This window comes from Ochotona curzoniae, unplaced genomic scaffold (genome assembly GCF_017591425.1).
Source record: "Ochotona curzoniae isolate NIBS_2020 unplaced genomic scaffold, NIBS_Ocur_1.0 scaffold_4505, whole genome shotgun sequence".
NCBI classification, from domain to species: domain Eukaryota; kingdom Metazoa; phylum Chordata; class Mammalia; order Lagomorpha; family Ochotonidae; genus Ochotona; species Ochotona curzoniae.
Genome location: NW_024467118.1, coordinates 5,873,775 through 5,890,759, shown reverse-complemented (window position 1 = coordinate 5,890,759; position 16,985 = coordinate 5,873,775). Strand labels below are relative to the sequence as shown.

The window sequence follows — 16,985 nt, the reverse complement described above, 5'->3', positions numbered from 1 at the left end:
TGGGCATCTTCACACACTGAGAGAAGCAGCAGTGTGCAGGTTGAGATAACCGCTAATAGTTTCTCCAAGAGCAATTTAGCTCCTCCCTCTAGTAGCATCTTGCTATTTCATCTGTGAATCATACTATTGATTTTTATTACATATTTTCTTAAATTTTTGAAGCAAATATTTTAGGTGTGTTTTTTCATGTTATTAAGGGTACTATGATTAAAAGTGTTACCATGCCTCTAAGCAAAAAGCGTATAATCAGATAAAAATGTTTTAGATGTGGTAGCTGATTGTGCGCTTCATAAATCTTTAGGAAGGTTATTTATACAATGATGTGTGAGGAATTAACTGAACCTGAGAGGGAATGAAGTCTAGATAATTGCAGAGGAAGTGCTTCCCACGGATTAAATTGATTCTCTGTTTAATTTTTGCAGGGAGATGTCAGGAGGTGATACAATGTAAAAACCTGTCTGACTGCTTTGTGTGTTCCCACTGACTTACGTTTTTGACAACTTATACGCTCTTCCAGTTGAAAATCCTAGCTTGCTTTCTCAGCAGAGTGAAGGCAGGGCTTTCAGAACCTGGAAGTCTCAAGTCCGAGAAAGGAAACTTAAATTTTCTCAATATTTGAGAATCATAAAGAGAAAATTGCCTGAAATTACATTATTCTGATGTTACTTGTGCCAATTTGTCTTCAGGTGTTTCATTTATCCATGAGTGTATTGAACATTCGGAAATATTTGAATTGTGTGTGTGTGTGGAACTTTGAGCCTTTTCTTAATTTGTGATGTAAGCTAAATGACTTCAGTGACGTCGTTAAGGCTAAATGAAAACCAAACGCCTTTCAGGAAAGGAGTGTTTCCCCTTTTGATCTCTCAGTTTTGATATTGTTACTTCAATGTGGATATAATAGGTGAAGCGAGTTTTCCCCAAGTGTCTAGTAGTGCATCTTTCATATTTATTCCTCAATAAATGTTTGACCAACTGTCTGAAACTCTTGCTGGCACTAGTATTCAGGCATTACATTTGGTGTTAGCATGTGCAAACTGCCATTTGTGTGAAAGATCTCGGTTGTGGAAAATGAATCTTAAATCATCTTGTTCAAGGAAGTTGGAGTTTGGCAAAGTTTTCTTGTGCACTTCTCTGCTCACATCATAATTAACTATAATAAGCTATTTTGGAAATTTTATCTTTTCATTATTTTAATAGTTGACAGCTAATACTGATTTTGCAAATAAAAATGAGCTGTTTTCCTCTAACTGTAGTAGAAGTCTTTACTGAAGACAAAGTTCAGTGAAGCTGTCTTTCTTTAATCTTGGGGGATGTTTACAAATAAGAATAGTGCATTGAAAATGTTCAAGATGTCTGAGTTACTTACATTTTTTGCCAGAATGATTTATTCTTTTACTTGGATAAGAAGTAGTATTCTAAAAGTTCCAGAGTTTTTGAATAAAACTTTTTAGTTTTTGTTCAAAAAAGTAGATGTATATCTGTTCTGGTTATTAAATCTTGTGACTTTTTTTACAGTTCTTAGGTGAAGAATGTTTATTTTGCCTGTTTTATACTAATTTAAAAATACCTTTTAAAAACTTAAGCTTATATATTATTAGATTAATTCTGTAGTATTCTCTTCATGTAACATTTTTAGAGTATATGATGCTTAAGATGCTTTTCTTATTAGAAAAACAAAAGCAGACATTTTATCAGCAGGCTTTCCTGCCCAGTGGACACTGCTCAGTGTTAGAGCAGGGCCTGGCTACCTACGACCGAGACGTCAGTTCTCTGAAATCTACATTGGACTGATGCAAGATTCAGATCTTTAGTCACTTCTTTTTTCCATTGATGGCTCTCAAGATCTAATTTCCAGCGAGAAGTATCTTCATAATCAGAGGATTTAAAAAGATCTAACGATAGGATTAGTCCGCTGTCTCCACTAAAAGCTGCTGGCAAGTGCAGTTTACCTGGTGATGCGACTCGCTGCCTCTGCTTGTTAATGATGAGGACTGCTTAAAATCACTTGTTGGATTAAATGGAGTATAAATGTTAAGATCAGTCAGGATTTAGTAGTGATCTTGTGTTTGCATTTCTTAAACAGGGGAACTAACTTTAATATTCTCTGTATAATTTTTTAGACCTCCTTAGCTACTTGTTTCGCTCAAGAAATTTTTGGGAAACAGTACAAACAAACTATAGGATTGGATTTCTTTTTGAGAAGGATAACATTGCCAGGTAAGAGACTAGAAATTCTTAATATTGAAGGTTGTACCAATGGTATCGTAAGAGGCGTAATCATAAATGCATCACCTACATTTCGAGGCTGTTGTCAAGTGACGCTGTGTATTTTAAGGAGGTTACCGTTTCTCCGCGATCACCCTGAAGGCCTGTTGTCCGTGGGCGTGAGAAAAAGTGCGCATGTGCCCGCTTCGTTCCTGCTGCTGGCCAGTTTACATTTTTTGAGAGTAAATAATAGTTGCTTATAATAGTCAAAGAGTTAAAAAAATTAAATGTTATCCATCTGCCAGCAAACGTTAGCTAAATATGAAAAGATTGGGAAGGATTATTTTAAAAAATATGCTTTTGGTTAGCCCCTGCTTCGGTGTTTTGTTTGAGTGTTGGAATAGAAACCTAATGTAGCCGTGGAACTCTGCTCCGACATGTGAATGCTGTTCTATGCAGGGCAGCGTGAAATTGCTGGCGTTTAATAGACCACTAACATTTAGGGTCCCTAGGCACTCGTAAAAATACAGTTTGAGCATTCAAGATGTTTCAGTTCACCATGCAAAGAAACTATTTAGATGCCAGTTGCAGCACATTTTGTGGGAAATACGGGGAAATAATAACAAAAAAAGAGTAGCTTATGTTTTAAGCCACCTTTGGAACAATGAGGCTTTAAAATACTCTGTCCATTCACTTTTAGCAGTTATACTAATGTTTAAAGTATTTTGTTAAAAGCAGTTTATCTTGGTTGACTTTAAAAATCGTCTGTCCCTTCCTCTGTGTGGAAACACATTTGAATAAATCGGTTGCAAGTATCATGTAAGACTCCTTCAGTGGAATATTACGGATGCAGTTGGAAGTGGTTTGGTCAATTCTGGGACAGCCTGTTAGTTCCGCGTGAAAGTCTGTGATCATCTGACACGGAAACTCGTGCTTATGGGGGGTGTTCTTCATTCTCTTATCGACAGACCTGTATTTTGAAATGGTTTGTATTTGGTTAATAAACTGTAGGTTAGAAGGTACTGCCTGAAGAGAATTCCAATCTCTGCATTACTGGTTTATGGTTTAGAGAAAGGTTTAGTGAGAAACATGCATTTTGTTTCATTTGTATTTTCTCTTAACATATTCAAAACTGAAAATTTCACTTTTATTATTCTGCTATGGGTAGGATAATGTTACATTCAGGATATTTGCAGCAGTTACTAGCAGAATTCATGTAATAACACATCATACATATGCTCAAAACTTTTGCAACAATTATTTTATAGATGGTAGTTACAGAAAGAACTTCAATATAGTGTTTAGTTATTAGCTATGTTTTCCTGAAGCTAATAGCAAAAGCACCAAATTTTGGTCTTAAGTTTTCTAATTTTCTAGTTAAAAGGTTTAAACAAAGAAGCAACCCCCTATTTAAATATTGAAAATGTAGAATCATTTTGGCCAGTCTGCATTTTTATATATGTGATATTTATAATGATTTTTGATCTGTTGCACAGTAACATTGATTTAAAAATTTTATTACTTTGTTAACCTACTTGTTATTCTTGAGGCTCAGATTTACAGTGTAGCATTGAGACTTAGAAACTACTTAGCTTAAAAAATGACATTAAAAATGAGATTTCTTAATCTGTATTATTTTTCTTGATTAGGCTTTTCTTTTGATGGGCAGAATTCCAGAATTTTTTTTTATAGTTTAAAAGGATTTTATGCTCCCTAATGAGCTTAAAATTATGATAGGAATTTCAGTATTAAAATGTTGTTTTAGTTTATCTTGATTTTATATCATTAATAGGTATATTAAGAAATGAAGTGAATAAATTGTAAATCATAGTATATTCTTTATGTATCTTAACCCTAATTTTAATTCATTATAATTGTCAAATGTAGGAAAACTAATATTTGTATCACTTGCTAAAAAGAATAGAGCAGCATCATTCAGTTTGCAGTAAGCATAGAAGGTCAGTGCAGTGTTTGTTATTCCTCTAGGAAGCCTTCTGAGCAGACACATTGTTAGGGCTGCACAGCTCCTGTTCTTGTATGCACATTCTCATGCGAGCTTTCAAGGCCGTTCCTCTGCAGGTACTCATCCATGTTAGTATACTTCATGATCCGGTGTGCTGTATAGTCTGGACGCAGCCACTGTGCAGGTTTCCCTGCTCCAAACAGGGGATCTGTCAGTCAGAGATTCTGCTGATAGAGCCTCTTAAGAGCGCTAGTCAAATACACTCAGGAAGCTGTGGGACAGCCCGTACACAGCGCTCCACTGTGAAAAGCATTTCTGAGTCTTCAGGAAGAGAAGTGGGCAGACGTGTGCTTTCACTCCATCTGCACTCTGCAGTGCTTTAAGTAAGGTTAGCCAAGGCACCAAGTGTGCTTTTACAAGGTTCAGTCCTCCTGCTGGCTTTGATTCATACCAAAAGCAACTTACCTGTATTATGTCACTTCATTTGTTTTGTTTTTTCTCCTAGTTACATGTCGTTTCTTAGAGAGGAATAGGAATTCAGTAGTGATTTGCATTTGGGATTATATTGCTGACAGTTTCCTTAAAGTTCTTCATTAGATTTATATTAGATGGAGTCTAGATTTTTTTAAAGGTTTATTTTATTTCTATTGCAAAGTCAGATATACAGGGAGGAAGACAGAGCAGAAAATCTTCCCTCTGATGATTTACTCCCCTAGTGGCCGCAATGGTCAGAGCTGTGCCAACCTGAAGCCAGGAGCCCGGAGCCTCTTCTGGGCCTCCCACGCGGGTGCAAGGTCCCAAGGCTTTGGGCTATCCTTGACTGCTTTCCAGGCTATAAACAGGAAGTTAGATGGGAAGGGGGGCTGCCAGGATTAGAACCAGTGCCCATATGGGATCTTGGGCGTGCAAGGCAAGGACTTTAGCCGCTAGGGTACTGTACTGGCCCCGAGTCTAGATTAAAAAAAAATGGGAGTATTGGTTACCTGAATATGCTAAAACTTTACAAATCTGTCGTCATGGAAACACATTGTAACCTTGGTGTGTTTACACCTGCAGAAATAAAAATGAGTGTGGATTTGAAACGTATGTGTGTGATTTCATTGCTCAAATAGGGCATTACCATTTTAGTTTTAGTTTCATGTATTCATAAGCCTGCAATTCATGTGTAGGAGTTAAAATATACTTGTAGACATATGAAATAATTATGAAATTAGTATTTGTTGAAGCCATATTAATAGCTTGTTTTTGACTAGCATTCTGTATTAGTAGATTGTCAGTGATGTGTACTTTTTATTTTTGAGACCCTAGAATCTATGAATTAAAAATACAGGCTACCAGCAAAAAGGCGTCGATTTTTTAAAGCACTCTTGAGGCATCAATGTAAGCCTCTCCTATGGGAGATAATAGAGTGGATGCTTTAGAGACTTAAAATTGTTATAGTCAGGATTGCAAGCAATAAGATTATGTTCTCAAAGTTATGCAGTGTTCACAATACCCAATTCAGATAGGATCAGAATATCAGAATTGAAAAGGAAAAAGAAAGGAAAGCTTTGTATTTCTGAATGTGATGTTAAGTGATAAGGGACTATTATTGGCTTTGGGAAGTAGGATTAAAAATATTTTAATAATTATTAAATGTTGCCTAAAATCTTACTCTCTAAAAGTTGATATTGTTGAGCACTTTGTTTTGAAAAAAATAAATGACTAGGGAATTTTGCAAGTTAGATGAATACCCAGGGGCTTTTGAAACTGGATTATGTATCTGTTGGGATGACTAGCTGTTTCTTACCTGCTTAATCTGAGATGACATTATAGGAGAATGATTTCAGCTTTGCATATCAAGAAATAGAGGTTTGGTGAAATTTGGTCTACACAGTTGTGGGATAAATCACAGACAGTGACCGTCGCTGTTGGTGTTCACCGGGATCTAGGGACGGTAAGTGGTCGTTGCTGTCTGAGCCCAGGAAGTGTGAGGCGGGGAAGGATGGACTTCAGCAGCTTGCTAATGCTGACAGCAGCTCTTCCCGAGGAAGTGCTCTGCGCAGTGGCAGAGCGAGCAGGCACCCAGACAGTGGCAAGGTTGTGATACCAACCACCGAACTGGGAGTTGAGAGGAAAGCTGGCTGATTTACTACGTTATTGTGTTTTCCAGTTGCATAAATAGCGTGACTAACATTCTCTGTCTTTGGTGTTTCATGTTGGTGATAAAATTCATGTTACTATAATGCTACTTTGTCTTTGAAATGAGATCATTTTTTCAGTTTCTAAGTTTTTATTTTGACTTTTCCTGATTTGTAGATCATTCATAAGGTGCTAATTGATATTTTGTAGAGAACTGTGTAATTTTGCGAGCAGAGATAGTTGGAAATATTAAACTAAAGTATTGAGTTTTATAACTTCATTGTTACTTGGGATGATAAAAGAGAAAATGGCTTATGTCATAAGTTTTTCTATGAAACATTTTGTAAAATTCACAAACAAGTTTTAAAGCTGGCTTTTTTTTGTGCTAAATTGCTGTTCGAGTGTGGGAGATGATTTTGCTGCCTGTGAAGGCTTTAGAGTGCGTCCGGTTTGTTTCAGCACGTCTGATTTAATCATGTATGAGTGCATTGCAATCGTTGCTGATAACCTGGGCGTGTATCCTTTGTGTTTAGAGTAGAGATATCATATTTGTGTATATTTTGTGGGTTAAACTTGATATAAGATTCATTTTTTTACATTATTTTTTTGCTTTAGTATTTGTTACAAAGGTGAGGAGGTTGCACAGACTCGTGTGGGCCTCTGGTTAAAAAGGAGAGGGTGAGAGTTGGGGAGAAGATAAGTGAGAAAAATAGAAACATTTGATTTTTTATTATATTTAGTATTACATGTCATAAGTAACTTTCAAGCTAAAAAAGACATCTTCCTTGAGTTAAAATCATGAGTGCAGTTTTGTGGAGCTTTGGAACCCTGAGGGTTTAGAATCCATGGCAATGCTCAGATTGATTGGCTAAGTTAAATACAGCTTCATGTTTAAAGTTTATTTGTCACACACACCATTTGTTTTGTTCTGCCCATGGAGAAAAGAACTTTCTAGACTAAAGTTTGTAAATCAGAGTTCCTTTATTTTCTTTTGAAGGTGATTATAGTGGTACTAGAGAAATGGGTTAAAGAATAAATATATATTTCCCACTGTCTTTTGTTATGACAATATTGCTTTTGCAATTACAAATATCTGGCCATATCAGCTTGTAGAATAAAAACAATATTCGGTTCACAGTTATCGTTGTGACTTAGTATCCTATGAAAAGTGTTCATTTATTATATTGTTTTTTAATATTATTTTGTATTCTTAATGTTCTAGGAAACCTGAATGTTACCCTGCAGATTTGGGATGTAGGAGGGCAGACGATAGGAGGCAAGATGCTGGATAAATACATCTACGGAGCCCAGGTAGGACCCACATCCACCGACGTGTGGGTGTGCACACCAGCTCAGTCTGAGTGGGACCCACATCCACCGGCGTGTGGGTGTGCACACCAGCTCAGTCTGAGTGGGACCCACATCCACCGGCGTGTGGGTGTGCACACCAGCTCAGTCTGAGTGGGACCCACATCCACCGGCGTGTGGGTGTGCACATCAGCTCAGTCTGAATAGGTTTGTTGTGAGTCTGTTGTGAGTTACGTAGAGTCTGTTTTAGATTTATGTTGATATTTGGCTTCTCTCTCCTTAGAGAGCTTGTGTGGTGGAACTGAAAAGCTCTCCACAGCTTTGCTGTGTCTTAGGCTATTGATTACAGTTGTCAGCAGTTGGACACATGCAGGGATAAATGGTATTTTGATATTTACTAGCTGACTTGGTTGCAGTGATTAATTTCTTGTAAACCGGTTGAAGGGGTGAATGTTGTACAGGGGGTGAAGCCACGACTTGGGCTCCCTGCCTCTCAAGCCCCACCTCTCCATCCCTGAAGACAGCAGGTGCTAGCTCCAGTATTTGGGTCCCTGTCACCCAGATGGGTCCGCTGGGTGCACTTCTGGGCTCCGGCCGGTTGGGGGAAGAACCAGCACATGTAAGATCTGTCCCTACCCCAGCTGTCTCTCTGCCTTTCAGAAAAGTACAAAATAAACACTCTGGAAATGAACTTACTAAAAATATCCAAGGGGAAGATACTGTTTTTATGTGCAAGAATGAAAACTGGAGCAGGAGCTGTGTCTCAGTGGATTAAACTGCCACCGAAGGGCAGGCCTGATTGGTACACTTCTGATCCAGTGTCCTGCTGCTGTGCTTGGGAAGGATGTGGAGGATGGCACAAGTATTTGAGATCCTGCCACCTGCATCAGGAACCCACATGGGGCTTCTGGCTCCTGGCACAGCCATTGTTTTTGCAGCCACTGGGCTGTGAGCCACTAGATTGCAGATTTCTTTTTCTGTCTGTCTCTGTCTCCCTCTTACTCTGCCTTTCAAGTCAATTTTCTAAAGCATTTTTTTAAAAATTATTTTTATTGGAAAGGCAGAGTTACAGCAAGGAGAATCAGAGCAAGATCCTCTACCTGCTGGTTCACTCTCCAGGTGGCTGCAATGGCCGGTGCTAATCTAATCTGAAGCCAGTAGCCAGGAGCTTCTTCTGGGTCTCCCACGTGGGTGCAGGGTCCCAAGGCTTTGGGCCATACTCTGCTGCTTTCCCAGGTCACAAGCAGGGAGCTGGATGGGAAGTGGAGCATCCAGGATACAATCTGGCATCCATATTGGATCTTTGTGTATTCAAGGTGAGGACTTTAGCCACTAAGCTACCATGCTGGATCCTTTTTAAGTGTATTTAAAAAATTTAAATGAGAAAAGCCACAAGCTAGCTGTATGTATATCAGATTTCATGTCATATTTGATCTCATGACTATATGAGACATATCTAATAGTATATTTTCAAAAGAAAATATACATTGCCAGAAATACAATTGCATAAAAATTCCTGTGTAACATAAGCTTATGTTAACATGATTTATATATTTAAAAATGAAATTACTATATAGTTAGAGAAGATGCATGCTAGTAATGTGCTTTAAACATTACCGTTATATATCTGAACACATGTAGTGAAAAATAAGAATTTCCTTTTTAATGCTTTGGCAGATTGCTTTTGGTTAATATAGATTTTGGAAATACAGCGATGCCGGTGAATGTAGTCGCCTGATGCGAGAGTTCTGTGTGATGCCGCTCATCATATGATGACATCGTATGATGTGAATTGTGCCCTGTAGGTGAAGCTGATTGAGGGGCCTTTCCCTTGTATTGGATTTTGCTTCTACTTTTGGTTACAGAGTATCTGCCACAAGGTCATGAAACATTATGAAGATAGGATTACAAGTGTTCACTTACTTAGTCTTTTAGTTTTGTGTTTTTGCTGTGGAGCCGTGTCTCTCCTGAAGAGGAATCTGCAGCGCTGAGTTAGGGAATGTAAGCATCCCACTGTACAAAGTTTGGTTCTTGTGAAATACCTTTCTCTTAGTTTGGGAATGAAACTAAGTTCTGACATACTTTATAAAATAGAAAAGGAGGGTAAATAAGGCCAGTGTGGTCTGGGTCATGTAGAGAGGTTCCAGAAGTTTGCTTTTTTGTATTAGTGCTACTTGTATTTGTTTCTCAAAACTGTTCATTATTTTCTGTTTTATTCTTTATCTCCTCTACATATTTCTCTTCATTTCTTCCATTTGTGATCAAATGACAATTAATCTCATATTTGTGTGTCTGGCTTTTGTTGTGCAATTTTAGCCAGTTTAAAGTGTATACTAAGTTATTTTGATGGTCAGAGATTTGTAGGAAATTCCAGTCCTTGTTTTACTTGTGTATTGGATTAAATGAGATTTAAAAATAACACTGTCTTCTCCATAGAGCCTGTCTTCAGGCCAGATACAGGAGTTAAATTAGGTTCATGTCTAGTGATGTTCGGCTTTGCATATGGCTGACAGGTGCGGGAGTTAGTGAAGAACAAGGGGACTTTATGTATTTCATCGTGAGTAGTAAGATCAAATGCAAGGAGGGGAATATAATGTTCATTAATTGGATTTTCTGAATTGTACCTCATTGCATATTGTTAAAGATTTATTATTTAATTCATTTAAATTATTTGAAGTGTATTACTGTTAAATAAAAATGAATATTAATGTGGAAATCACATAATAAAATTATTTCTGTGATTGCTATAAAAATATAGTTTTATTAAATAATAGCAAAGTGCAGTTTTTTTTTGGATAGGATATTTCTGAGAATTTTTGGAATGTGCTCATGAATTTGTCCTGATAAACTGGGAATTTTGAGATGATAAAATGAAATGTAATAAATTGACGCTGCTGGAATAACTTTGCTTTTCAGAGAGTCCCGGTCAAGTGATCATAGAGCACATTTACCAGCAGTTGTTTTGTGTAAATTTTATATCGAGGCAAAAGAAGCTCTAATTTATTATTGACTACCATAAATTGGGAGATGTGTTAACTTCTTGAAAACCTAACCCTGCTTTCATATACTTAATGACTTGAGATTCCCAAATCCTCGTTACCCCAGTACCCTGGGCGGTATTGTGTCTGCAGTCGTGGGTGCTTTGTTTCACTCCTTTCACAAACACTTTGGATTTGAGTATACATGCTACAGAGCAGAGATCTTCTACAGATCATGTTTTGATGAGCTATTTCAGCAAATCAGTTTAATGTGTTATTTAGGGTCTTGTTTTAGGTTCTCACACTTATTTTCTATAGAAATAATTATGTAACAATTATATAATATAATCATATAATAATTATGAAACTTATGCATTTCTTAACATTCAGGAAGAAATGCATTTGTCAGCTGAGAGTTAACTTAAATGCAAATAAAACTGATCATTTTATCCTCTTCACCCCCCTCCCCCCACAAGGTAGCATTAAGCTGTAGCAATAGGCTATTGAATAGCTTTGGTTGAAACCAAGTTTAATTGACACCCAAAGAAAGAATTAGTGAAGTATTTTAACAAGGAGTAGTTCCAAGAATTGAAAATATGTTCTAGTTAAATTCCAAGATTTTAAATTAACTTTAAAATTTCCAGGAGTCTTCAGAAAGATGTTATAGGCTATTTTTCATAGTGGTTAGGAGCAAACACACAGTGCATAGTGTTTAGTGCCCTGTAACCTGCGGCTAACAGAGGCTAATACCAAACCTCAGAGAGGGGCTGGATGTTTCATTTTGTAGCTCTTTCCGTCCTGGAATCTAAGTGGTTTGCAAACACTGCCCCACTGAGCATAAACTCAATGAAATGTAGTCATTTGTGAGGTAGAACACAACTAGTATTATGGGCCGGTAGCCCACACAGATGAGCCCGTCTGTTAACCACCAGTTAGAGTCTGATGCCTTATGATGGGGCAGAGAGCAGATTTCAAAACTGGATGCTCTTACTGTAAATATCTTTACTATGAATATTTTAGTTGCATCTTTGCAAACTTAGAATCATTTATATTACAGGCCTCATTACATTAGTATTTCTTATGTTAAACAGCAAAGAGTAAGTCCTAACTATTGTATAATCTGATTTAATTTCCCTCAATGTGACTGAGAGCTAAATTAGATTATTTTGTAAGTCAGAGAAAAAAAAAACCCTCATATTTTTTTAAGTAAGTGAACCCTGTAATTTTTGAGGTTAAATATTGTGTGTGTGTGTGTGTATGTACTTCGTGTGTGCTGTTTAACTTCTGTTAAATTGTGGGAATAAATTTGCTCGCAATCTTAAAGACTGTTGAGTATTGTCAGCAGTGCTCCTAGGGAGTCCTTTGAAATTATATCCTTTGGGTTTGGTGACAAGTGGTGCTTATTGGATATGCTGAAAGGTGAAATAGGAACAAAACTACTGTAAAAGTAACTTTATGTAATACTGAAAAATTTGAAGTTTGTAAAGGGAAGTTGTGGTAGTATTCTGGATCTTAGAAATATTAAGTTCAGGCATTAAAAATGGAGAAAAATTTTGAGGAAGAATTTGAAGATAGAAAAAGGACTCATTAAATTTGAAACCTGAGTGCCAAAGGCCTTGTAAAACTGTCTGGAAGAAAAGGAAGAGTTTGAGGGCAGATTGGGAAGTGGAAGCCCAGGGTGGTGGAGACATGAGGGAGAGATAGGTGGCCGATAGATGAATGTTGACGGAAGTTATCCAGGACTTGAGACGTAGTAATGGGTTTCCGTGTCTCAAGATTGCCAAGATGGTGAGATCCAGTAATCTTCAACTAGACTTTCTGATGGAGTTGTACTTTCTGTGATTGGGAAGAGTCCTTTTCTAGCATGAATCAAAAGAGGTTGGGTTGGAACCTCTTGGTGCAGTGAGTGTAAGATGGAAGATCTGTTTCACCTGTTTTTATAACTCTGCCTTTCAAATAAACAAATCTTAAACAAGTAGGAATTACATGTAGTTTTATTGATGTGATGAAGGACTCAGATTCCCCAAAAGGCGACTGCTTAGAGGTCTGTCTAGGCTTTTCTGTGTCAAGGTGGGTTAGGTGCAGGCTCTGGCAGTCATAGTTGTAGTAATGTATGCCTTTGAAATAGTAGGTTCATTTTGTCTATACTTCCACGTTCAGGGCTATGAAGTTATTCATATTAATTTCAAACTTTAGTGATGACTTATCGTGTGTTTCTGATATTAGTGTCTCCCTTCAATTTTATTGATTCTTTTGAGAAATTAGCTTTTAGTTTTGTTGGTTTTCTGTATTTCCTTTTCAATTGCATTGATTTCTGTTCTGAGTTTTATTATTCTGCTTGCTAAAGGCTGAATTTGTTCTTCCTCTAGTTTCCTGCAATGCCTAGATAATTGAGCTTTCTTTTCTAGTGTGTATTCCATGCTAAACGTTTTTCTCTAAGCACTGCTTTTCCTGTATTCTGCAAGTTTTGATTGGTTATATTCAGAATGTTTTATAATTCTTTCTGAGACTACTTCTTTGACCATCATGTGTTATTCAGAATTTTTTCAGCTGTCTCTGTTGTTGTTTCTAGTTTGATTCCATTGTAGTTTTAAAAATGTATGATTTCTGTTACAGAATGTTTTATAGCCTAGAATGTTTTATCTTTATGAATAAATAGCTTGAGAAGAGTATTATTCTAATGTTGCTGAATGAAATGTTTTATGTTGCTGAATGAAATGTTTATCAATGTCAGTTTTATGAACTTGATTTTTAGTGCTATTCAGGTTAATCTGCTTTATGTGTCAATTAATGGCAAAGGGTACTAAAATCTTTCACTGGAGTAGTAGATCAGTGGACTTGGAACTCACTGCGTTTCTTTAAGATTTTGCCTCATGTATCCCAATTTTATTTTGAGAGCTTTATGGTTTTAGGTCTTATGTTTAAATTTGTATTCCATCTTGAGTTGATTTTTGACAATGATGTGAGGAATGGCTCTTCAATTATATCCTTTTGCCAACAGATATGTAGTTTTTCCAGTACCACCTGCTGAAGAGTGTCATTTTGTATTCGTGTATTTGTCAACAGTCAGTTTGACATACTTGTACGTGTTTGATTCGTTTAGAGTATTCTCTTGGTCAGTATGTCTTTTTTTTTTTTTAAAGATTTATTTTTATTATTTTTTTCATTGGAAAGGCGGATATACAGAGAGGAGAGACAGAGAGGAAGATCTTCCGTCCAATGATTCACTCCCCAAGTGAGCGCAACGGGCCGATACTATGCTGGTCCAAAGCCAGGAGCCTCTTCCGGGTCTCCCACGTGGGTGCAGGGTCCCAAAGCTTTGGGCCGTCCTCGACTGCTTTCCCAGGCCACAGGCAGGGAGCTGGAAGGGAAGTGGGGCTGCTGGGATTAGAACCGGCGCCCATATGGGATCCCGGGCGTGCAAGGCGAGGACCTTTAACCACTTGCACCACCGCGCCTGGCCCTCAGTATATCTTTTTTTTGGAGGAGTATCATGCTGTTTTAATTATGGTAGCTTTTTAGTATGATTCGGAATCAGACAATATTGATGCCTCAGACTTTGTAGTTTGTGCTCATGATAGCTTTGGGTGTTTGGGATTTAGTTCTCTTGAATGTCAAACTTCATTTTTGGTGCATTTTATTTACTTTCTCTCTGAAGAACCTAATGACTCCAGAGCAGGTTTCCTAATGATTACTCAGTTTCTGTTTTTCTGAGATGAATTACCTTAGTGTTTATTTTTCCGAGAAAGTCTTTTTTTCTCCTTCAGAAAGTGTTTTTTTTTTCTGGATATACTATTTTAGAGTGATTGTTTTCTTTCTGATAATACTTTAACTATTTCATTCAGTTCTCTTATTTACATAGTGTCCGTGAAGAATTCTTGGTAGTTATTTTTGTTCTGTTATAGAGAGGTGTTTTTTCTTTTCCTGTGGCATCTTTAAAGATTTTCTCTTTGTCTACTCTTTGGTGCAGTTTTACTATATGATATGCTTTTGGGTGGAGTCGTCAGTAATTGTTTTAGTAGATGTTTTCTGATATATCTAGCTAGTGGCGTCTGTAATGAATTTTGGCATCTTCTTCTCTATGATTACTTCAGATGTTTCTTAAAATTTTTAAATTTCAGTGTTCTAGTATATATATGATGTACAGTTTGAAATTGTTCTACTGTTCTTTGATGATGTGATCTGTTGTATTCATTTTTTTGTATTTTTGACAATAAATAGTTAACACTGAGCTGTGTTCAAGTCCTCTGACTACTTTGTAGTCTGTGTATATTCTAATAATGTTCTAAGAAGTGGTGTTCTTCATTTCTGTTACAGTGTTTTTCATGTTCATGATTCTTTTATATTATTTCTTAGAATTTCCATTTATTTGTTTACATCATCCATCTGTTCACACATGCTAACCTTTTCCATTGGTATAATCTGCATATTATTCAGTTTTTGAAATTTTTCCTGGTTAATAATTGTAAAATCTGTGGCCTGTGTGAATCTGACTCCAATAATTGCTTTTTCTCTTCAAACTGCCTTTTGGAATGCTTTGTAGTTTTCTCTTGAAAGTTGGGCAACGATGTATTGTGCATTAATCATGCAGATGGACCTTTAGTTGAAGTTTCATATTGTTTGTTGTGGCTGTAGGTGCCAGAGGCATCACATTTCCCTCATGTGTTTGTGTTTTTTCCTCTGCTTTTGTATGGCTAAAAGAACGCTTCTTTAGTTGAAGTTTGTGTCTTGCTGTACTCCATACAGTTCTCTTGATGTGGTGGAAGAGTGTGGAAAGGGGAAGAGTCTGTAATGTTACAGTAAAGACTCAGTCCTGCGGGGACCTGTGCTGTTGTGTGGTGACCTTGCCAAGTGTTCACTGGCTCCTCATTCACAAAAGAGATAGATGGTTAGAGAGGGCTTGAGTTGGGAAGGTTCCTTCTCCTGTAGGAGCTCATAGAGTGAAGAGTATCTTCTTCAGACGTTGGTTTTGGAGCTTTGTTTTATTTTACGATTCTTATTTTAAAGATTTATTTTTATTATTTTTTCATTGGAAAGGTGGATATACAGAGAGGAGAGACAGAGAGGAAGATCTTCCGTCCGATGATTCACTCCCCAAGTGAGCGCAACGGGCCGATACTATGCCTATCCAAAGCCAGGAGCCTCTTCCGGGTCTCCCACGCGGGTGCAGGTTCCCAAAGCTTTGGGCCGTCCTCGACTGCTTTCCCAGGCCACAGGCAGGGAGCTGGAAGGGAAGCGGGGCTGCCGGGATTAGAACCGGCGCCCATATGGGATCCTGGGCGTGCAAGGCGAGGATCTTTAACCACTTGCGCCACCGCGCCGGGCCCACGATTCTTATTTTAATTTGGAAGGAAGAGAGAAGAGAAAGAGAGAGAGAGAGAGAGAGATCTTCTGTTCTCTGATTCCCTCCTCAAATGGCTGCTAGGGCTAGCTCTGGGCCTGGCCCAAACCAGGAGTCCGAGGTTTTTGCAGTTCTCAGATGTGGGTGGCAGGGGTTCTAAGGAATGGGACTATCTTCTGCTTCTTTCCTAGACACTTAAGCCGGGAGCTGGATTGGAAGTGGAGCAGCTGGCAGTTGCAGTGGAAGCCATATAAGATGCCAGCACTGATAGGGGATGCCAGCACTGGAGGCACCAGTTTAACCTAGTGTGCCCTAGTGCCAGATGCTGCAGATTTATTCTTAATGAGAAAAGTAAAGTATGGTCATTATTTCTGATAATTTGATGTTGGGTGTCACTTAAAACATCTTGGAAGATGGAGACATGGGTGTACTTTAAGTTTATGGAAAATGTGCATTGCCTTAAACTCCTTCCTATGCTCTTCTTCAAGTAGCCTGCAGATGTCTAATTTACTGAAGTGAATCAGACAAGCAGTTTTGCATACAAATTACATGATATTTTAAAAAATTTTTTGATGGTTTTTACATAGTGGATTAGGTGATAAGAGTCAAGAGCTATAGGAAGGTGGGTGAGATCACCATTTTCACATTCTCTCTCTCTTTTTTTTTCCCTTCCGGTGTTTGGGAGAAGGGGGAGACGAGGAGAGAAGCCACACCAGCCTCCCAAACACCTCTGTGCCCTTGGTTCAGCTACCCAACACCACCCCAGGGTCCCTGATGTGGGGCATGCTCTGAGAGTCCTGCTCAAGAGGTTTTGATAGTTCCACAGTTCTGAATTGCTGCTGATCTTGCCACTCCAAGCACAGTGAAATCTCTCCATAATCCACTGGTTGACATAGTCCAACTTAGAGTCTCTGTTTGGCCAGTTATTCACTGCCAACAGGTGACTGGGGTAGTTGATCAACTTGTTCTGTCCTCCATCCTCTGTTGCGGTATCAGGTGTCCTACAGACTCCAATGTCCTGCAGTATCCTCCATGTGCACCTGGATATGCTCTTCCCTGCTCCATCTAA

General features: G+C 38.0%; 1 protein-coding gene across 2 annotated transcripts in view; it reads left to right on the top strand.

The window, feature by feature from the left end:
• Positions 1–16,985, top strand: part of RAB28 (RAB28, member RAS oncogene family) — an 89,825-nt gene that overhangs the window by 2,035 nt on the left and 70,805 nt on the right. For both annotated transcript variants that reach the window (XM_040966507.1, XM_040966508.1), the window contains exons 2-3: positions 2,121–2,217; positions 7,512–7,600. In XM_040966507.1, coding sequence (XP_040822441.1) covers positions 2,121–2,217; positions 7,512–7,600 — 186 coding nt within the window. The remainder of the gene's footprint in view (positions 1–2,120; positions 2,218–7,511; positions 7,601–16,985) is intronic.